This window comes from Salvelinus sp. IW2-2015, linkage group LG18 (assembly GCF_002910315.2).
Source record: "Salvelinus sp. IW2-2015 linkage group LG18, ASM291031v2, whole genome shotgun sequence".
NCBI lineage: Eukaryota > Metazoa > Chordata > Actinopteri > Salmoniformes > Salmonidae > Salvelinus > Salvelinus sp. IW2-2015.
Genome location: NC_036858.1, coordinates 21,808,482 through 21,832,718, shown reverse-complemented (window position 1 = coordinate 21,832,718; position 24,237 = coordinate 21,808,482). Strand labels below are relative to the sequence as shown.

The 24,237-nt window shown below is 41.6% G+C and overlaps 1 protein-coding gene across 1 annotated transcript in view; it reads right to left on the bottom strand.

Moving 5' to 3' along the window:
• Window positions 1-4,327: 4,327 nt before the first annotated feature.
• LOC111978603 (transient receptor potential cation channel subfamily M member 4) overlaps window positions 4,328-24,237 on the bottom strand; it is a 65,469-nt gene continuing 45,559 nt past the window's right edge. The window contains exons 20-27 of the mRNA XM_024008739.2: window positions 23,352-23,484; window positions 17,416-17,590; window positions 16,918-17,083; window positions 16,505-16,686; window positions 11,479-11,611; window positions 8,772-8,844; window positions 5,826-5,919; window positions 4,328-5,057 (exon numbers count right to left, since the gene is read on the bottom strand). Of these exons, the coding sequence (XP_023864507.1) occupies window positions 5,026-5,057; window positions 5,826-5,919; window positions 8,772-8,844; window positions 11,479-11,611; window positions 16,505-16,686; window positions 16,918-17,083; window positions 17,416-17,590; window positions 23,352-23,484 (988 nt within the window). The 3' untranslated portion in view covers window positions 4,328-5,025. The remainder of the gene's footprint in view (window positions 5,058-5,825; window positions 5,920-8,771; window positions 8,845-11,478; window positions 11,612-16,504; window positions 16,687-16,917; window positions 17,084-17,415; window positions 17,591-23,351; window positions 23,485-24,237) is intronic.

Here is a 24,237-nt window from a genome sequence, read left to right as displayed (position 1 = left end):
CTGTATGGCTTCTTTTTCTGTCTCTAAGTCTATAAACTGCTTTAGCTCCCTCACCTCTTAAAACGGCAGTTGGTGCAGCAACTCTGGTTATTAACACCAACACGGGTTATTTTACACCATGGAGTGGTAATTTTACTATTAGTGTGAATTTAATAGTACAAAGCAGATAATTCAGTCTATGTTCTTACTGGTCTTAGACTATTGCGAAATCATCTAGATGAATGCAGCTGCCACTTCATTAAAGCCTTTAGATGCATTTGACCATAGAGCACTTTGTTTTATTATGGGTACAGGTTCAGTACACATCCCTGCATTCTCTATCATAAAGTAGTCTGACCCTCTTTGAGGTCAAGTAGGTCAATTCGTTGCTCTCTTTACCTTTATAAAGCTCTTTTACATACTGTAAACTCCCTCTGTAGCTAACATCTACAATAACCATTAGACGTACGAGTCAGAGTTATCATACACAGTCTCAGGGATCGCTAACTCTGGAAATTCCTTTGTTCTGCACCCCCAAGAATCCAACAACCAAAATAATTAACTAAAGAGAAAAAAGGAAAAGACAGACGAAAACAGCAAACAATGCAAAAAAAAATATATAATAATATTAATACATTTAAAACAAAGGACAACTAAAATCATAACAGCAATGCCAACTGTGTATGTTTGTGTGCATGTCTGGCACTATTACATGTGTGTGTTCTTGTATGTGTTTATTTGAATGAGAGTGTGTGTGTATATGCATGTGTACAAACACGTGCACGGCATCAGCCTCAGGCAAACCGGCATTAGTTGTAAAAACACTGCCACTTAGTGTCATTCAAATGTACTTTTAATTGTTTTATTTAGACTTTTTAAAACGTAATTCTATTTTTTTACAACAGCTCGTAACCTGACACCTACCAGGCAGCCTGCACACACACGCACGCACACACACACAGAAACATAGGGCCAGAGGAAGAGCTGTCATTCATTGAAGGTAAGCAAGACATGGAAGCAAGACATAGGTGGCGAGCTACCCGATGATATATGGCAACAAAGTATTGAGCATATCCACACAATTTTGCATAAGGCATGGACTTATTCAGGTTAAGGTTTTGCACCGACTCCATTACTCAAATAACAGATTGGCAAAAATATACCTAAATGTGGATCCCAAGTGTTTGAGATGCCACCAGAGTTCAGTGACTGTGGGACACATGTTTTGGTCATGCCAATCTTTTGAGTGGCCTCTGCCTCAAATGGGGTCCCATTCTCACATATGTGTAATACAACTGTTAGCCCCAACCCGGTCACTGCCATTTATCGGGTACATCCCCTAGACCAGAATGCTACCTCGTTGCTTTGCTTGCTCGCCGCCTTGTCCTCTTTCACTGGAAGTCTGCAAAGCCGGCCTCCTTTATGCAGCAGGTTAAGGAGTTGATGTCATCTCTGCCTCTGGAGAAGAAGTACACTGTGCATGGGCGCCGAAAAAGGTTTAACTTAACCTGGTCTCCCATTAATACAATAGGTGGAGAGCCTGTCTTTTACTTAGTGTAACTTGCATAGTTTGGTAAGCAGTGATGTCTGGTCTAGTGGCCATTTGTGCTGATAAGAATTTTTATGTAACTTTTTTTAACCATTGTTTTTGTTTCTAATACTGTTTGTTTCTGTTTCTTTCCTTTTTAACTTACTTTTATAGATTCCTTGGAGGGAGGGGATGGATGAAGGGAGGGGAGAATGAGGGGTTTGGGTTGTAGTATTTTTGTTATATCTGAAAATCTGTAAATAAAAGTTTAAAAAAAAATGTAAATGATGGATTGACAAAAAGAGTGAAGTAAAAATACATGTCCTGTATAGTTGGCTAGTATAGCACAGTCTGTAACCCTGTAGCACATGTATATGTTTTGGTCACATCACTGCAGTTAGGGGTTATACTAATACTAAATGGTACTTCCTTACGGATCAACCTTACAGTATCATCACAATTCTACAACTGAGTATGGCAATTATTTAATTGAAGTACAAGATCAGAAGCTGCATAACATGATACACACATGAGTCAGAGTATGCAAGATGGAAAGAGAGCGAGGCAACTTAATGCTCAGGAAATGTGACTACATGTTATACAGTATGTGTTGATCACGCCATTCCACATGACCCATTTCTGCTGAGAAGTTAAAAAGCCTTCTATCCTTCTAATGCAGAACATGGCGAAAATGACATGAATCGCCAATAGTGTAACAACGGCCCTGTACACACTTGGGTTATACAACCGATTTGATGCAACTGTTGTTATACAACCGAGAGTTTTTCCGTAGTGGTGGTTGTGTCAAAATATTTATCCAGACAAACTCGGATGTATCACWAAAATATCCATTGTGTCAAATGCATTGTACATTAGTTACATTATCGGAGTGTATATGGGGCTAACTAGTGGTCGGTAGAGGCCTGCACGGGCAGGAATTTTAAGCCCAAATCCTACCCTTGCCCGCTACATTTAGGCCCTAACCTACCAAGACCCGATTGCTTCTGCCAAATTTAAAGCTCTACCCGAAACCCGAAATCAGAAATAACTTCCCCTGATAGTAAAAACATTAGCTGCTCTTCTGTCTAACTCGCTCCTTATGCACACGGCTCTGAGTCTGTGAATATCCATAACGGCTCCGCTTGGGCTGCTCTGCTCAAAACTCAAGGTACATTATTATTTTCTGTTAAATAATCTCTCCTGATTTATATTTGACGAGGTTGAAGCAATTCTGACACCATGTTATCATATCAGTCAGAAATGACTCTACTGCGTAGCAGAGCACGAGCAAATGGCTCAGCTTCAAAAAGTTGGTGATCAATTTTGTGATACCCGAGCCCTACCCGTACCCTAGTTATTGATTAAAAAAAACATACCCTACCCGGCCCTAACCCAATGTATAATGTCGGGCCCCGTCGGGCACGGGTAGCAGAGCTCTAGTGGTTGGAAACAAAAGTAATACAGACGTGACAATTAATTCTGGACCTGACTGCAAGCTGAATGAATTAAGAATGAATACAGCAATCTACAGATGAAGTTGGAAGTTTACATACTTAGGTTGGAGTCATTAAAACTTGTTTTTCAACCAATCCACTAATTTCTTGTTAACAAACTATAGGTTTTAACAAGTCGGTTAGGACATCTATTTTGTGCATGATACAAGTAATTCTTCCAACAATTGTTTACAGACAGATTATTTCACTGTATCACAATTCCAGTGGGTCAGAAGTTTACATACACTAAGTTGACAATGCCTTTAAACAGCTTGGAAAATTCCAGAAAATTATGTCATGGCTTTAGAAGCTTCTGATAGGCTAATTGACATAAGTTGAGTCAATTGGAGGTCTATCTGTGGATGTATTTCAAGGCCTACCTTCAAACTCAGTGCCTCTTTGCTTGACATCATAGGAAAATCCAAAGAAAATCAGCCAAGACCTCAGAAAAAAAATTGTAGACAAGTCTGGTTCATCCTTGGGAGCAATTTCCAAACGCCTGAAGGTACCACGTTCATCTGTACAAACAATAGTACGCACGTATAAACACCATGGGACCACGCAGCCGTCATGTCTCCTAGAGATGAACGTACTTTGGTGGGAAAAGTGCAAAGCAATCCCAGAACAACAGCAAAGGACCTTGTGAAGATGCTGGAGGAAACAGGTACAAAAGTATCTATATCCACAGTAAAACGAGTCCTATGTCGACATAACCTGAAAGGCCGCTCAGCTAGGAAGAAGCCACTGCTCCAAAACCGCCATAAAAAATCCAGACTACGGTTTGCAACTGCACATGGGGACAAAGATCATACTTTTGGAGAAATGTCCTCTGGTCTGATGAAACAAAAATAGAACTGTTTGGCCATAATGACCATCGTTATGTTTGGAGGAAAAAGGGGGAGGCTTGCAAGCCGAAGAACACCATCCCAACCGTGAAACACTGGGGTGGCAGCCTCGTGTTGTGGGGGTGCTTTGCTGCAGGAGGGACTGGTGCACTTCACAAAATAGATGGCATCATGAGGTAGGAAAATTATGTGGATATATTGAAGCAACATCTCAAGACATCAGTCAGGAAGTTAAAGCCCTGTCTCTTATACACATCTAGATGTGTATAAGAGACAGCCTTCAAACTCAGTGCCTCTTTGCTTGACATCATAGGAAAATCCAAAGAAAATCAGCCAAGACCTCAGAAAAAAAATTGTAGACAAGTCTGGTTCATCCTTGGGAGCAATTTCCAAACGCCTGAAGGTACCACGTTCATCTGTACAAACAATAGTACTCACCCTGTCTCTTATACACATCTAGATGTGTATAAGAGACAGGACCCACTGGGAATGTTATGAAAGAAATAAAAGCTGAAATAAATAATTCTCTACTATTATTCTGACATTTCACATTCTTAAAATGAAGTGGTGATCCTAACTGACCAAAACAGGGATTTTTACTAAAATTAAATGTCAAGAATTGTGAAAAACTGAGTTTACATTTATTTGGCTAAGGTGTATGTAAACTTCCGACTTCAACTGTATGTCCTAAAATATGTGAGATACCTCTAACACAAAATGTACATTATGAACCTATAACTGGTCTAGATGCAGTGACAAATACCCAATATAAAACATGTAAAACTTCAAAAAGTAGAAAAGAAATTGTGCAAAAGATTGTGTAAAATTCATAAGAGAGTCCTGCAAAAAAGTATATGACAAATACATAGTATATCACATTACACAACACACACACACACCACACATTTTCCCTTTAAAAAAACATTGCCCTCGTAAAAAAAACAGTTCTTCGACAGTGTATTTTCCAGCCCTTTCCCCTGGTTCCAACTGTTGTCTTTCGGGAACCTTTTAAAAATGAAATACACAACCTCAACGAATACAGACAATTTAAAATGCCAACAAAAACAATTGGCAGTAGTGGAGACTTGTTGACAAAGAAGCAGCCGAAGTGGAAAGAAACAGCGTATCAACTTTTCCTTTCAGTGATCCTGAATGGCTTTGCATGTAAACAAAGACAGGATCAGATGGAAGAGGAGGAGGTAGGGAATGGCTCTGGAGAACGAGAGAAAAACAGAGAAGGGATAAGACATTTGACCTTTGGCTCAAATTGCTACAGACACTGACATTGTGCAAATCACAATCAGATAAAATACTTATTGTACTAGAGACACCTTAATTCATACTTTTAAATTATTATTATGTGAGCTAAACATAAAATATATACACTACCGTTCAAAAGTTTGGGGTAATTTAGAAATGACCTATTTTATATATATATATTTTTTTTTTTGTCCATTAAAAGAACATCAAATTGATCAGAAATACAGTTCTAAGTGACCCCAAACCTTTGAATGGTAGTGTATCTTTTTTTAGAAAGTACTAATGTTACTGTCGCCACTACAACAAAAAAATAAATGCATGTAATTTTGTCCTTAACATTTCAATTAAATACTGTAGAATTCCATTCATTCCTATGGAGGACTGCTTTTCTGAGGAGTGCCAATATGGCCGACTGGTGGCTTCAAAACATCTCATTGGCCAATACAAAGCATCAGCAATCCAGGGTTTATATACAGATGTTCTTCCTTTAAAAGTTGTCATACTGCAGCACAGCTTGCGTGCTGCCACAATTCCATGGCACGTTATTTAAGTGTCAGCCATTGTTGCCATTAATGCTAGTTAGTGCTAGTTTGACCACCAGATGGCATTTGACAGTATTTAATATTGGCTGCACTAGAGAATTGTTTTTTGTTGTTGTAAGAAAATAAAAAAGTCAAGAGGTCTGAATACTTTCCAAATGCACTGTATATTGGGAGGTACCTCTAAGTGTTGGCGGTGGCCGACTGGGTTTGACCATGCTGCTCTGTGAGAGGGTTTCCACTATCCAGCTGAGTGCACTCGAGCAATACTCCAACTAGGAAAGAATGGTTAAAAAAAAAAATTTGAGAGTGAAGTTCAACTAAATATTCCAGTGCAAGCTTGTTCTCTCACAGCTAAATGTAGCTACCGTTAAGTTATAAACACCCTTCCAAGACATTCTAGATACATTTTCAAGAATCTAACATGGTGCATGGTTGGGCATGGGGCTAGCAACATCATACCGTAAAACCTTTGTGCTACATGAACAAATGACAATCCTACAACTGGATGCTAAGATCTCCCAGAGTCCCAGACTTTTGTGACCGCCATCAGTGAAAGCCTATGGGAAACTGGTTATGTGAAGATGGGAGCACTGAACACCAAAAACAAACTGCACATTGGCTTATGGAATGTTAAAACAATGTCTGAGTCCGGAAAGCTGGCACAGGTTACCAACGAAATAAGAAGATACAAGCTACAGATCCTGGGAGTGAGTAAAGCCAGGTGGACTTGCTCTGGTTCCACAATAACCAGCACTGGCGAAGCAGCACTACACTCTGGATTATTTATTGAATCCCCACCCATGTTGTTAACATCATAAAACAGTTCTACAGCAACTGTTCATGCACTGTGGGAATGAGCAACATGAGCTTTGCTGTGAAGTCTGGAGTTTGTCACGGTTGTGTGATGTCAGATTCACTCTTCAACCCGGGCAATAGACAGGGTCATGTGGCGAACAACAGAAGATCAGGCAAGAGGAATATGATGGACCTTGTACTCTTCTCTAGAAGACCTTGACTTCACCGATGACCTGGCTCTTTTTATCACACACACACCAACATCTACAAGATAAAACTGACAGAGTCCAGTCCTTTGGCCAGCAAGTCGGCCTGGTTATCAACTACAGCAAGACAAAGGTCATGCCCATCAACATCAACACAGCAAAAGCAGCCAAAATCAAGGAACAGGAGCAGGAGTTAACCCACAGTGTTACTTACCTTGGGAGCACCATATAAACTTCAGTTAGTGATAAATACAGCTGCTAGAATCTTGACTAGAACCAAAAAATGTGATTATACTACTCCAGTGCTTGCCTCTCTACACTGGCTTCCTGTTAAGGCTAGGGTTGATTTCAAGGTTTTACTGATAACCTACAAAGCATTACATGGGTTTGCTCCGATTTGGTCCTGCCGTACATACCTACACGTACGCTACGGTCAGAAGACGCAGGTCTCCTTATTGTCCCCATTTTTAAGTAAACAGCTGGAGGCAGGGCTTTCTTCTATAGAGCTCAATTTCTATGGAATGGTCTACCTATCCATGCGAGAGACACAGACTCGGTATCAACCTTTAAGTCTTTACTGAAGTCGCTTCAGTGGGTACTGTGATTGATTGTAGTCTGGGCAAGGGGTGCGAAGGTGAACCGCAAGGTACTGGAGCGACGAACTACCCTTGCTGTCTCTGCCTGGTTGGCTCCCCTCTCTCCACTGGGATTCTCTGCCTCTGACCCTATTATGGGGGCTGAGTCTGGCTTACTAGTGCTCTTCCATGCCGTCCATAGGAGGGGTGCGTCACTTGAGTGGGTTGAGTCACAGATCTTCCTGTCCTATTTTGCAACCCCCCCTCAGGCTTGTGTGATGGAGGACATCTTTGTGGGCTATACTCAGCCTTGTCTCAAGGTAGTAAGTTGGTGGTCTGTTGATATCCCTCTAGTCGTGTGGAGGCTCTGCTTTGGAAAAGTGGGTGGGGATATATCGTGCCTGGTTGGCCCTGTCCGGGGGTATCGTCGGACAGGGCCACAGTGTTCCCTGACCTGAGTTTTAGGCTGTGTTTCTGTATAGCACTTTGTGACATCTGCTGATGTAAAAAGGGCTTTATAAATACCATTGATTGATTAACCATATGCCATGATGGAAGCACCAGCAAAGACATCTGCACCAGAATCAATAAAACAAGAGCAATCTTTATGAAGTTCAATAAAGTCTGGAAATTGGGACAATATAGCACAAATACAAACTCAAAACATACCAGAGCTGTGTACTGCCAACTCTCCTTTATGGTTCAGAATGCTGGAAAATGACAGAAGCAGACCCGAAAAAACGATCTACCTTCCACACAACTTGTCTCCGGAGAATCATGCACATCTTCTGGCCAAACACAATATCAAAGACCAACCTCCTTCGACGAACTAAGCAGGAAGCCATCGATGCCATACTCAAAAGACGCTGCTGGAGCTGGATTGGACACGTCCTGAGCAAGAGTACAGACTCTATCCCAAGAATAGCTGTCTATTGGCTTTCAGAGGGCAGATGTAAGAGGGGGAGGCCCAAGACAACGTGGCGTAGAACAATGGAGACCAAGCTCCAACAAAATCAGCACAGCTGGGGCACGGTGGAGAAGATGGCCAGAGACAGACGGAAACGGAGTTCCTTTGTTGATGCCAGATGCGCCAGCCGGCGTGACGGGTATAAGTGAAATGACACACACACACACACAATCCCCCCCTTCCCTGTAAATATTGTCCTATAAATTGTGCCTTCCTGTACTATACTTACGCTAAACATTTTATTCTATTCTACTGAGCCATTTAATTGCATTGTCGGGAAGGAACCTGCAAGTAAGCATTTCGTTGGACGGTGTATCATGTGTATCCTGTACATTCGATTAATACAACTTGAAACACACACACACTTCAATTTGATATAACGAATGACTCAATTGGCATCCCAAGCAACAATCACATGCCAAGGGAGCTGGAGCAACCCTGCCCCTTCTCAATCTTCGTCTGCTGGTGGAAACACTCAAGCACACAAACATGTAGGGACTGTGAGACATACAGTATGTACAAAATCTAAATCACACACACAGACACATAAATAGAATGTCGGAACAAAATGTAAGCCTGACCTCCGATTCCAGAGCCCTCAGTCTGCGATCATGATCCCTTGTCTCAGCCATCTGTTTCAGCACACTGTCCACCCTGTCACACAGTAAACACATGGTCAGGTCCAAGATTATTGGCACCCTTGATAAAGATGAGCAAAAAAGACTATAATATAAAGAACACAAATACAGAGCTATATTGTATGCAAAACATTTACAATAATACAATTACTCAGAGAAAGAGAATTGTTTAACAAATAATAATTTGTTTTGCTCTAAAATATATGGGTCAAAATTATGGAACCCCTGTTTTCAATACCTTTCAATACAGATGTAGGATCTTAATTTGATCACTTTTGTTGCTGTGAATTTTCCTGCACAGCGGGAAATGCAAACTTGTAATATATTTCAGGTTTAAAAAGGCTTCTGGGCCTCCCGGGTGGCGCAGTGTTCTAGGGCACTGCATCGCAGTGCTAGCTGCGCCACCAGAGTCTCTGGGTTCACGCCCAGGCTCTGTCACAGCCGGCCGRGACCGGGGGGTCCGTGGGGCGACGCACAATTGGCCTAGCGTCGCCCGGGTTAGGGAGGGTTTGGCCGGTAGGGATATCCTTGTCTCATCGCGCTCCAGCGACTCCTGTGGCGGGCCGGGCGCAGTGCGCGCTAACCAAGGGGGCCAGGTGCACGGTGTTTCCTCCGACACATTGGTGCGGCTGGCTTCCGGGTTGGAGGCGCGCTGTGTTAAGAAGCAGTGCGGCTTGGTTGGGTTGTGCTTCGGGGGACGCACGGCTTTCGACCTTCGTCTCTCCCGAGCCCGTACGGGAGTTGTAGCGATGAGACAAGATTGTAATTACTAGCGATTGGATACCACGAAAATTGGGGAGAAAAGGGGATACATTTTTATTTTTATTTTTTTTAAGGCTTCTAAAGTTTAATTTCTATGTAGAAATTTGATTTGATTTGTCCTAACGAAAAATGGATCCACCACTACAAAAATTTTCATTGATTATAATCCACATAATAATTCACATTTGCTGTTGCTGAAGGATTATTTTCCTTCTGTAGCAAACTGGCTTAAATTAAGATTCTACATCTGTACCTCACCTTGCAAGGCCCACATCAAGGCCAGCATGCCAGGCACACTGGACCCACTCCAAATTGCCTACCACTCCAACAGATCCACGGAAGATGCCATTTCCATAACACATCAGGACAAGAGGAATACCTATGTGAGAACGCTGTTCATTGACTACAGTTCAGCATTCAACACAATTTTTCCCTCCAAGCTCGACACCAAGCTCAGAGCCCTGGGTCTGGACACCCCCCTCTGCAACTGGACTTCCTGACAGGCAGACCACAGGCTGTGAGGATTGGCAACAACACCTCCACACTGACTGTTAACACAGGGGCCCTCAAGGGGTGTGTCCTCAACCCTCTGCTGTACTCCCTATTCACACACAACTGCGTGGCTTTGCATGACACCAAATCCATCATCAAGTTTGCTGATGACACCATGGTTAACCTGCAATGATGAGTCAGCCTATACGGAGGAGGTAAAATAATTGGCATTGTGGTGCCAGGACAACAACCTCTCCCTCACCATCAACAAAACAAAGGAGTTGATTGTTGAATTCAGCAAGCAGAGAAGGTAACATGCCCCGATTCACATCAACGGGACTCCAGAACTGCTGCAGCATCGAGAGCATCCTGAACGGTTGCATCACAGCCTGGTACGCCAATCTACAAGCCATCAGACTGTTGAACACTTGAACTGGACTGATCACCTGCTCTGATTCTCAACACCTTAGCACACATGCACTCGCACACACACAAATTCATGCTACACACACATCACAACTGCTGCTACCAGACTTTTATTATGATCGCTAAATAGTGCACAATTTAAACACCTGACCCACAATCCCCTCTTCCCCAAAACAAGTGTAAATATTGGACTACAAATCAAATATTATACCATCCTAAAAATGTTTATTCTACTGAGTCATTACATTTTTATTATTATATTTTATTATTTCTTATTGTTGTGGCATTGTCGAGAAGGAACCTGCAAGTAAGCATTTAGTTGGATGATGTATACCATGTGTATCCCGCACATACGAATAATAAAACTTGATAATGTCACTGAGCCTTTTTCTAAAATGTTTTATGAGATTGGAGAACACATTGGGAGGGATCTTAGACCATTCCTCCATACAGAAACTTTCCAGATCCTTGATCTGCAATTATCGACTGCCCTCTTCAATTCAAAACACTGATGGTCATTGCAAAATATTGATTTTGTGGTAAATTAACAATTTCTTTGTGGATTTTGATGTGTGCATTGGGGTTATTGTCTTGCTGGAAGATCTACTTGTGGCCAAGTTTCAGCCTCAGTACTTGTATTATCTATTTTATACTCATCGTCTTTTTTGCTCATCTTTATCAAGGGTGCCAATCATTTTGGACCTGATCGTACAACATCATATAATACAAATATTACAGTACATGTAGTATATTAAAGTATATAAAATATATTATTTTGACAAAAAAATATAAATATTTAAACGTATACAATACATGCATGTGTAGGCTACTGTAACATGTAAATATAAATATATTCATAATATCCATAAATATCCACATTATCTAGAAAAGGCTGTAGTTCAATTGGTAGAGAAAAATGCTGAAAGAGAGATGGATCCAAACTGGAGGGCGGGTGTAAAGGTTTACTCACTTGACTGACATCCGTTTGAGCCTCTCTGAGTCGCTCCCTCTCTGGATCTTGCTCTGGGCTGTCAGGAAGTTCTCCTTCTGAATGGCCTCCCATGTCATTAACCTGTTAGCTGCTCTCCCCGTCAGCTCCAATACTAACAGAAGTGGAAAATGTATTAGTCGTGCTGATGCTTAGCGTGAGGTCGGAAACACAGGAGGCTGCTGAGAAGAGAATGGCTCATAATAATGGCTGGAACAGAGCGAATGAAAGGGCATCAAACACATGGTTTTATGTATTTGATACCATTCCACTGATTCGGCTTCAGCCATTACCACGAGTCCGTCCTCCCCATTTAAGGTGCCACCAACCTCCTGTGGTAGGAAACCAGTAGTTAGCATGTTAACCTCACTGTCAGACAGAGGTTGTGTCCCAATAATCTCGCCTTTCATATCTAAGGTTTATTTTGTGACTGGAATGGGTAGATATGCCACTGACATGGCCTCTCGTCTGAAGACATGGCCTCCCGAAGTGTGCGCTTGTTCACTTACCTTCACGGATTTTAAAGGAAATTACTGGCATATGGAAACTCCTTCTAGTCTTTGCCTAAATACTGTTGAAGTAATATGGCTACAGGTTCTTCTGCCTCACCTAAATCCCATTATTGTGGGAAGCTGCTATAGACTACCAAGCGCTAACAGTCATTATCTGGATAATGTGTGAAGTACTTGATCATGTACAGTGGGGAGAACAAGTATTTGATACACCGCCGATTTTGCAGGTTTTCCTACTTACAAAGCATGTAGAGGTCTGTCATTTTTATCATAGGTACACTTCAACTGTGAGAGACAGAATCTAAAACAAAAATCCAGAAAATCACATTGTATAATTTTTAAGTATTTAATTTGCATTTTATTGCATGACATAAGTATTTGATACATCAGAAAAGCAGAACTTAATATTTGGTACAGAAACCTTTGTTTGCAATTACAGAGTTCATACGTTTCTGGTTTTGACCAGGTTTGCACACACTGCAGCAGGGATTTTGGCCCACTCCTCATACAGACCTTCTCCAGATCCTTCAGGTTTCGGGGCTGTCGCTGGGCAATACGGACTTTCAGCTCCCTCCAAAGATTTTCTATTGGGTTCAGGTCTGGAGACTGTCTAGGCACTCAGGACCTTGAAATGCTTCTTACGGAGCCACTCCTTAGTTGCCCTGGCTGTGTGTTTCGGGTCGTTGTCATGCTGGAAGACCAGCCACGACCATCTTCAATGCTCTTACTGAGGGAAGGAGGTTGTTGGCCAAGATCTCGCGATACATGGCCAAATCCATCCTTCCCTCAATACAGTGCAGTTCGTCCTGTCCCTTTTGCAGAAAAGCATCCCCAAGAATGATGTTTCTACCTCCATGCTTCACGGTTGGGATGGTGTTCTTGGGGTTGTACTCATCTTCTTCTTCTCCAAACACGGCGAGTGGAGTTTAGACCAAAAAGCTCTATTTTTGTCTCATCAGACCACATGACTTCTCCATTCTCTCTGGATCATCCAGATGGTCATTGGCAACTTCAGACGGGCCTGGACATGCAATGGCTTGAGCAGGGGGACCTTGCGTGCACTGCAGGATTTTAATCCATGACGGCGTGGTGTGTTACTAATGGTTTTCTTTGAGATTGTGGTCCCAGCTCTCTTTCAGGTCATTGACCAGGTCTCGCGTGTAGTTGGGCTGATCCCTCACCTTCTTCATGATCATTATGCCCCACGAGGTGAGATCTTGCATGAGCCACAGAGCGAGGGTGATTGACCGTCATCTTGAACGTCTTCCATTTTCTAATAATTGCGCAACAGTTGTTGCCTTCTCACCAAGCTGTTTTTCTATTGTTCCTGTAGCCATCCCAGCCTTGTGCAGGTTACATTTTATCCCTGATGTCTTACACAGCTCTCTGGTCTTGGCCATTGTGAGAGGTTGGAGTCTGTTTGATTGAGTGTGTGGACAGGTGTCTTTTATACAGGTACGAGTTCAAACAGGTGGAGTTAATACAGGTAATGAGTGGAGAACAGGAGGGCTTCTCAAGAACTAACAGGCTTGTGGAGCGGAATTCTTACTGGTTGGTAGGTGATCAAATACTTATGTCATGCAATAAAATGCAAATTAATTACTTAAAAATCATACAATGTGATTTTCTGGATTTTTGTTTTAGATTCCATCTCTCACAGTTGAAGTGTACCTATGATACAAAGTACAGACCTCTACATGCTTTGTAAGTAGGAAAACCTGCAAAATTGACAGTGTATCAAATACTTGTTCTCCCCACTGTATGTGATATCAACAGAGAGGTATATTTTCTGGGTGATTTAAATATTGTCTGGCTTTCATCAAGCTGCCCACTCAAGAAGAAGCTTCAAACTGTAACCAGGTTGGAACCTGYTTCAGGTTATCAGTCAACCTACCAGGGTAGTTACAAACAGCACATCAACATGTATTGATCACAACTTTACTAATGCTGCAGAAATTTGCTTGAAAGCAGTATCCAGATCCATCAGATGTAGTGGTCACAGTATAGTAACCATATCTAGGAAAACCAAAGTTCCAAAGGCTGGGCCTAATATAGTGTATAAGAGGTCATACAATATGTTTTGTAGTGATTCCTATGTTGTTGATGTAAAGAATAGTTGCTGGTCCGTGGTGTGTAATGAGGAGCAAACAGATGCTGCACTTGACACATTTATGAAATTGTTTGCTCCAGTTACTAATAAGCATGCAACCATTAAGAAAAGTACTGTAAAAACTGTTAAATCCCTGTGGATTGCTGAGGAATTTAAAAATGGTATGTTTGAGAGGGATGAGGCAAAAGGAAGGGCAAAAAAGTATGGCTGCACAACTGATTGGTGAATGTACTGCAAATTAAGAAATCATGTGACTAAACAGAATAAAATGAAGAAGAAACTATACTATGAAACAAAGGTTCAATGGATGATAGTAAAAAGCTTTGGAGCACCTTAAATTAAATTTAGGAAAAAAAGGCAAACTCAGCTCCATCATTCATTGAATCAGATGGCTCATTCATCACAAAACAGACTGATATTGCCAACTACTTTCAATTATTTTTTTCTTTGGAAAGATTAGCAWACTTAGGCATGACATGCCAGCAAGAAACGCTGATACTACACATCCAAGTATATCTGACCAAATTATGAAAGACAAGCAGAGGTGAAAAAATATTGTTGTCTATCAACAATGACACGCCACCGGGGTCTGACAACTTGGATGGAAAATTACTGAGGATAATAGCGGACAATATTGCCACTCCTATTTGCCATATTTTCAATTTTAGCCTACTAGAAATTGTGCGCCCCTAGGCCTAGAGGAAAGCAAAAGTCATACCGCTACCTAAGAATAGTAAAGCTKCCTTTACTGGCTCAAATAGCCGACCAATCAGCCTGTTACCAACCCTTAGTAAACTTTTTGAAAAAATGGTGTTTGACCAGATACAATGCTATTTTACAGTAAACAGACTTTCAGCACAAGTATAGGGAAGGACATTCAACAAGCACAGCACTTACAAAAATGACTGATGATTGGCTGAGAGAAATTGATGATAAAAAGATTGTGGGGGCTGTTTTGTTAGACTTCAGTGCGGCTTTTGTCATCATCGATCATAGTCTGCTGCTGGAAAAACGTATGTGTTAATGGCTTTACACCCCCTGCTATACTGTGGATAAAGAGTTACTTGTCTAACAGAACACAGAGGGTGTTCTTTAATGGAAGCCTCTCAAACATAATCCAGGTAGAAGAAGGAATTCCCCAGGGTAGCTGTTTAGGCCCCTTGCTTTTTAAAATGTTTACTAACAACATGCTACTGGCTTTGAGTAAAGCCAGTGTGTCTATGTATGCGGATGACACAACACTATACACGTCAGCTACTACAGCAACTGAAATGACTGCAACACTTAACAAAGAGCTGCAGTTAGTTTCGGAATGGGTAGCAAGGAATAAGTTAGTCCTAAATATTTCCAAAACTAAAAGCATTGTATTTGGAACAAATCATTCACTAAACCCTAAACCTCAACTACATCTCGTAATGAATAATGTGTAAATTGAGCAAGTTGAGGTGACTAAACTGCTTGGAATAACCCTGGATTGGAAACTGTATGGTCAAAACATATTGATACAACAGTAGGTAAGATGGGGAGAAGTCTGTCCATAATAAAGTGCTGCTCTACCTTCTTAACAGCACTAAAACCAAGACAGGTCCTACAGGCCCTAGTTTTGTCACACCTGAATTACTGTTCAGTCGTGTGGTCAAGTGCCACAAAAAGGGATTTAGGCAAATTAAATTTGCTCAGAACGGGGCAGCACGGCTGGCCCTGGGATGTATACAGAGAGCTAACATTATTAATATGCATGTCAATCTCTCCTGGCTCAAAGTGGAGGAGAGAGTGACTTCATCACTGCTTGTATTTATGAGAGGTATTGACATGTTGAATGCACTGAACTGTCTAGTTGAACTACTGGCGCACAGCTCGGATACCCATGCATACCTCTCAAGACATGCCACAAGAGGTCTTTTCACAGTCCCCAAGTCCAGAACAGACTATGGAACTACATGGAACTCTATTCCACATCAAGTAACTGATTCAAGCAGTAAAATTAGATTTAAATAACAGATACAAATTACACCTTATGGAACAGAGGGGACTGTGAAGCAACACAAACACATACTTTAAGGATTCAAGGACTGACCATCCATGATATCAAAATGATCGTTTTAACCATGTTTTAAAGCTATACAGTGTTTGTTTACATTTAACGTTGTTCATAAACGTTGCCGTAAAACAAACATATTTTTTGTTCTGATGGGGTACGACTGTTAAACTAAAGCTCGTGAGGCATTTATAAGTTATCTTCTTCAAGAATCAATGTATCATAAATGTTTAAGTCCAAAAATTGATGTAGCAATTGCTGATTGCCCCTTTAAGCAATATAGTTCCAATAGTGATTGTAAGGATCTAAAAATTCCTTTTTCAATGAATACCTGGGTTGAATTCTCACCAAAATGGAGGATCTTGACCGAGGGAACCTTGCGGATGTATCTCTTGATGAATAAGTGAACGTGGGAGAGGATAATGAAGGGGGGAGCAAGGGAGGGCCGGGAGTGGTACTCCACAATCAGGTTGTAACGCTGGAACTTCCAGTAGGTGTCGCTCTGGCCCTGCACCTTGGAGAATGTGTAACTGTGTGGAGAGGGGACGAAGAGAAAGGATTCATAATTAACATAATGTGGTACACAATTGACAAAAGACGAGGCATTGTATTTAGCTGAAAATGATAGTAAAAATGTCAGTAAAAAATGATATTGACAGAATAGATTTATAGGAGACCGAAGATTCAGGGAGGGAGAGAGAAAGAAAGGAGAGAAGAAAGAAAGATAGAGAAAGGGGGAAAAGAGAATGTCCATCCTTTACCTGAACATGGCGATGAGTAGGTTGATGAGCAGGATGTTGGTGACCAGTAGGTAGATGACCAGTAAGATGATCACTAGCCAGTTAGCATAATGGCTCCTGCAGGGCTCCGCGCCTCCCTCGATCAGCGTCACATTGTCAGTGCACTCCCTGTCCCACTCCTTCCTCACTACAGACAGACAGACAGACAGGCAGACGGGCATGCAGACAGACAGACAGAAACAATACGGAGGACATGAGGAACTGAGGTTTGTACATTTTTCCACTCTTATCTTATACTGATCTCATCGAAAAGTTTGGCAGCTTTGAGTTGGAAAGCATCACATAATTTGTACAGGTCTTACACACACACACACACACACACACACACACACACACACACACACACACACACACACACACACACACACACACACACACACACACACACACACACACACACACACACACACACACACACACACACACACACACACACACACACACACACACACACAATACCATCTATTTCCTCCACTGGGACCTGTCCAAATATGTGCAGGTACGGCCTGTAGAACACGCGCCGGAAGATCCAGGCGGGGCGGGGGTCATAGGAGTACAGCAGTGCTTGATTGGCCACCCCATATGCCATAAGCCACACCCCCAAGAAGAAGAGGAAGAAGAAGATATCCTTCATCTATAGGAGAGCACAACATATAACATTGATTACAGTGGAGGCTCCTCAGAGGAGGAAGGGGAGGACCATCCTCCTCAGTGAAATTTTAAGATAAAACTATACTAAATATATTCATATGTCACCAAATAATTGATTAAAACAACTTCAACAGCACTCTCTGAGGTAGCACCATGGTATAGTCACAGGACAGCTAGATTCTGTCCTCCTCTGGGTACACTGACTTCAATACAAAATTTAGGAGGCTCGTAGGCCTCACACCCTTCCATAGACCTACATGGTAATTATGAACACTTCCGGAGGACAACCTCCAACCAATCAAAGCTTTTGCAGTATGAACTGACATGTTTCCCATCCAATCATAGGATTAGTCTCAGAGAATGAACCTAGTGTGTTGTATTGGGGTTGTGCTGCAGAGCATTATGGGGGCGTAATATGTGTTGAGAAGCTTGGTGATTTGGTGACAGGATAGAGAATTGAAAAGTGATAGCATTTTGGGGATATTATTCAATTCAAATTAGTTTCTTCAAATTACAGGAGATGGAGGACGTAGATTATAAATAGTTTTCTTGTTTTAGAACTTTATTTTTGTGTCCAGTTAGTGCAATTTATAAAAAATTTGCCTTGCTAACTTCAGTAGCAAGTAGCAGTAGCTACCAGCTCGAGTGTGCAGTTCTCGCCGCCAACACTACGGCAAATTTTGTTGACATTTTGTTGAAGAACCCCTTTCATTTTCTGGGGTACACGGAAAAGGTGCGAATTAAAACCGAGGGTCGACCTCTACCTGAGATCCGTTTCATGAAGAAGGGTGAAAAGGTGCGGGAGTTCATTACCAATTTGTATCAAAAGTATAGTTGGTTAACAGGGAGCCTTTAATCATGCTCCCTGCATTGCTGGCCTTGCCTGCTTTTTAGAAAGTCTTGGGCGAAAGCTAAACGGAAAAACAAAAGCAGGGAGCATATAAATGCCGACATCAGATTCATGCTTCTGGGAAAAAGCTGCATCGACCATGACAATGGTCTGCGTTTTCAAACTGCGTAATACAACAAGAAAGTAAGAAGAAACAGGGATGTTCTCAAGCGGCTTATCAACAGCACTGCATTTTTGGGAATGCAAGAATGGGCTTTTAGATGACACGACGAGAGGGACAGTTCCGCTAACAAGGGCAACTACAAGGAGCTTGCAGAGGTAATATCAGGTTATGATGTGTTACTTGCTGAATATATGGAACTTTCGACTGTCTTTTCCAGGGATCTCGAAATCAATTCAAAACTATGATAGCTTCCATCCCATCATCCATTAAAAGTTAGATTAAAGAGAGAGGTTGACTCAGCGTATTTTTTCGCACAGGCTCAAGTAGGCTTTCCACTTTCCTCCGGTATTTATTTAGCAAAGATGATAACACATAATCACCCCGGACAGACAACAGCAAAAACTCATTACATACAGTTGAAGTCGGAGGTTTACATACACCTTAGCCAAATACATTTAAACTCAGTATTCACAAATCCTGACATTTAATCCGAGTAATAATTCCCTATCTTAGGTCAGTTAGGATCACCACTTTATTTTAAGAATGTGAAATGTCAGAATAATAGCAGAGAGAATGATTTATTTCAGCTTTTATTTTTTTCATCACATTCCCAGTGGGTGAGAAGTTTACATACACTCAATTAGTATTTGGTAGCATTGCCTTTAAATTGCTTAACTTGTGTCAAACTTTTTGGGTAGCCTTCCACAAGCTTCCCACAATAAGTTGGGTGAATTTTGGCCCATTCCTCCTGACAGAGCTAATGTGTAACTGAGTCAGGTTTGTAGGTCTCCTTGCTCGCACACGCTTTTTCAGTTTTGACGACAAATTTTCTATAGGATTGAGATCAGGGCTTTGTGATGGCCACTCCAATATCTTGACTTTGTTGTCCTTAAGCCATTTTGCCACAACTTTGGAAGTATGCTTGAGGTCATTGTCCATTTGGAAGACCCATTTGCGACCAAGCTTAACTTCCTTACTGATGTCTGGAGATGTTGCTTCAATATATCCACATAATTCTCCTCCCTCATGATGCCATCTATTTTGTGAAAAGCATCAGTCACTCCTGCAGCAAAGCACCCCAACAACATGAGGCTGCCAACCCCTGTGCTTCATGTTTGGGATGGTGTTCTTCGGCTTGCAAGCCTCCCCCTTTTTCCTCTAAACATAACGATGGTCATTATGACCAAACAGTTCTATTTTTGTTTCATCAGACCAGAGGACATTTCTCCAAAAAGTACGATCTTTGTCCCCATGTGCAGTTGCAAACCGTAGTCTGGCTTTATTATGGCGGTTTTGGAGCAGTGACCTCTTCCTTGCTGAGCGGCCTTTCAGGTTATGTCAATATAGGGCTCGTTTTACTGTGGATATAGATAATTTGTACCTGTTTCCTCCAGCATCTTCACAAGGTTTTTTGCTTTTGTTCTGGGATTGCTTTGCACTTTTCCCACCAAAGTACGTTCATCTCTAGGAGACAGAGCGCGTCTCCTTTCCAAGCGGTATGGCGGCTGCGTTGTCCCATGGTATTTATACTTGTGTACTGGTGTTTGTACAGATGAACGTGGTACCTTCAGGCGTTTGGAAATTGCTCCCAAGGATGAACCAGACTTGTGGAGGTCTTGGCTGATTTTTTGTTGTTGATTTACCCATGATGTCAAGCAAAGAGGCATTGAGTTTGAAGGTAGGCCTTCAAATACATCCACAGGTACACCTCCAGTTGACTCAAATGATATCAATTAGCCTATCATAAGCTTCTAAAGCCATGACGTCATTTTCTGGAATTTTCCAAGCTGTTTAAAGCCACAGTCAACTTTGTGTATGTAAACTTCTGACCCACTGGAATTGTGATATAGTGAATTATAAGTGAAATAACCTGTCTGTAAACAACTGTTGGAAAAATGACTTGTGTCATGCACAAAGTAGATGTCCTAACCGACTTGCCAAAACTATAGTTTGTTAACAAGAAATTTGTGGATTGGTTGAAAAACGAGTTTTAGTGACTGCAACCTAAGTGTATGTAAATTTCCGACTTCAACTGTAAATGTTGCAGCAGCCTTGGCTACACCTAAACATCTGACATGCTGTATGGGATGAAAACAAGACAATTTTTCAGTCTGATCAACTGTAGGCTCCTAATAAGAACAGCTCCATACAGCCTAGGCACGACAAAGCCTATTACCCCTCAGGAAACTAAAAAGATTTGGCATGGGTCCTCAGACCCTCAAAAGGTTCTACAGCTGCAACATCAAGAGCATCCTGACTGGTTGCATCACTGCCTGGTACGGCAACTGCTTGGCCTCCGACCGCAAGACATTACAGAGGGTAGTGCGTACGGCCCAGTATATCACTGGGGCTAAGCTGTCTGCCATCCAGGACCTCCACACCCCTATCAATTTTATCTCATTACTGTATGAAGAGTCAATCACATACACAATCRCATTATTACACATCAATGATTTTACTCCTCATTCTTATCTAACTGTGTAGTGTGTTGTTTAATTGATTTTTTCCTTCCCAATCAAATCCTGTTCTGCACTGAAGTCAAGCCTTTGAACACCTCAACTCATGCCTCATTCAATCACTGCTGGAATCTCATGCCAACACTGTGCAAGTAGCCCTCTCATTCCTATTCCCCATAATATTGTACTATAAATGTCTTTATTAAATGCTTTAGGTTAAAACAATTAGTCTTTGATGATTTTTAAAACACACTTTGTCGTCTCCATGCATCCCGCGCCTATGCCATGGGTCTCCCATCCCCCTCGATTTTTCAAGTCACCAGCGTCCACTGATCATTCGGAAAGTATTCAGACCCCATCCCTTTTTCACCATTTTGGTATGTTACAAAATGTTACCATTTTGGTATGTCTTATTCTAAAACTGATTAAATAAAAATGTCCTTATTAATCTACACACAATACCCCATAATAACAAAGGGAAAACAGGTTTTTAGATTATTTTGCAATTGTATTAAAAATTAAAAATAGAAATGCCTTACCCACATAAGTATTCAGACCCTTTGCTATGAGACTCGAAATTGAGCTTAGGTGCATCCTGTTTTTGAGATGTTTCTACAACTTGATAGAGCTGGTCGCCCGACCAAACTGAGCAATTGGGAGAGAAGGGCCTTGGTCAGGGAGGTGACCAAGAACCCGATGAACCTTCCAAAAGGACAACCATATCTGCAGCACTCCACCAATCAGGCCTTTATGGTAGAGTGGCCAGACGGAAGCCACTCCTCAGTAAAAGGCACATGACAACCTGCTTGGAATTTGCCAAAAGGCACCTAAAGGACTCTCAGACCATGAGAAACAAGATTATCTGGTCTGTTGAAACCAAGATTGAACTCCTTGGCCTGAATGCCAAGCATCACGTCTGGAGGAAACCTGGCACCATCCCTATGGTGAAGCATAGTGGCAGCAGTGTCATGCTCTGGGGATGTTTTTCAGCAGCAGGGAGACTAGTCAGGATTGAGGAAAAGATGAACGGAGAAAAGTACAGAGAGATCCTTGATGAAAACCTGCTCCAGAGCACTCAGGACCTCAGACTGGGGCGAAGGTTCACCTTTCAACAGGACAACGACCCTAAGCACACAACCAAGACAACACAGGAGTGGCTTCGGGACAAGTCTCTTAATGTCCTTGAGTGGCCCAGCCAGGGCCCGGACATGAATCCGATCGAACATCTATGGAGAGACTTGAAAATAGCTGTGCAGCGACGCTCCCCATCCAACCTGACAGAGCTTGAGAGGATCTGTAGAAAAGAATGGGAGAAGCTCCCCAAATACAGGTGTGCCAAGCTTGTAGCGTCATACCCAAGAAGATTCGAGGCTGTAATCGATGCCAAAGGTGCTTCAACAAAGTACTGAGTAAAGGGTCTGAATACTTATGTAAATGTTATTTCAGTTTTTTTTTAAATTATAAACGTACACAAAATTCTATAAACCTGTTTTTGCTTCGTCATTAGGCGGTATTGTGTGTAGATTGATGAGAGAAAAAAACTATTGAATACATTTTAGAATAAGGCTGTAACATAATTGGGGGGGGTGGGGGGGGGGTGGAGTCAATGGGTCTGAAAACTTACTGAATGCACTGTATATAGGCCTATGCTTATGCATAAACTCTAAATAAGCTTTGTTGGATTCTAGCTTGAAATATACTTATTCAGGTTACCATGCTAGAACTTGTTGATTACTTTACATGTATAAGGAATGTATATGTCGGGGTCAATGGACGGTGGATAAGAACTAGGTGTATGTAAAGTTACTGAGTGAGACAAGGGGGAGTGCAGAAAGTTTATATTCTGTCAAAACATGTGCACTACAAACATTACCAAAGCCTTTCTCTCAGATAACAAGAATATGTTCAGAAGGGCACGCAGTAGGTAAACGTTTTGCGATGGAAAATCTAAATCTGTGTTCCTATTGGACACGTTGGTATGATGGTCCAACGGTGTTAAATGAGAAAAGGGCAACGTTTCTACCCAACAAGGGTCTTCGCCAAGATTAAACACTTAGGGAGCATCATACCAGTGTGCAGATTTATATTTTTTGGTGCATGTTATCCTCTAGGATCAAGCACCTGAGATAGGTTTTTATGGATGTGCTTATCTTCACACCTCAAACCACTAATTGGACACGTTACCTTTCCATTCCAAAACGTTTTTTTTTCTCCAAATAACTGAACACAACCCGGCCATAGTTATGTCTCATTTTGTTGCTTCAGTAAGTCTCACCATCTTGCCGACGATGATGATCTTTGGCCCCAGTTGTTTGTGAATGGCGAAGATGTGGATGAGATGAAGTGTGAAGACCATGTAGTCCACACACAGGACTGCTCGGCCAAAGTCATAGGACCACTGGAACATTCTGACCCATGCACGCACCCACATGCATACATACACACAAATACACAAAGACACACATAAAGACAGACACACACAAACAAACGTATACGTAAAGTATGCACATGCACACAAACGCACGCAGACACATGCACACACACAGAAGAGCAAATGTAAGTATATTAGGGTATATTCTATAAATAATGGGGCCAATGTGTGACATTGGGATCAACATTTCTAAATAATTTGAAAAATAAAATTAAAAGGATTTTCATGCAGTTCCACATGTGTACTTAAAGGAATAAAAGTGAATATATGCAAATTGACCCATAACTCCACCTATACAACAGCATAGGCCTAGGACTATACATCCGTTAAAGCAGGGTTCATACAGACATTGGCAAGTCAAATTCAAAGACTTTCAGGGACTTTTCCAAGTACTTAATTGTAATTTTCAAGGTCCTCAATGTTATACATTTGTATAATTTATACACTTGTACATATAGGGCCTAAAATAGAACCTCTTCCCCCTTCCCCCAAAAAACATGCAAAAAGTGTAAAAAAATAAAAAATTTTTTTTGCCATTACCACTTTAAGAATTTTTTTTGGGGGGGGGGGGCTTTGCCAATGTATTGATATTTCAATTGTTATTACATTCTAAAATATGTAAGAATAATGTGGACATTGCCTGACTAAATAGATTGGATGCATGCATGACGATTTTTCTGTAGCCTATGTGGCAGACGCAGGCACACATAATAAAGCCATGAATAGCGGT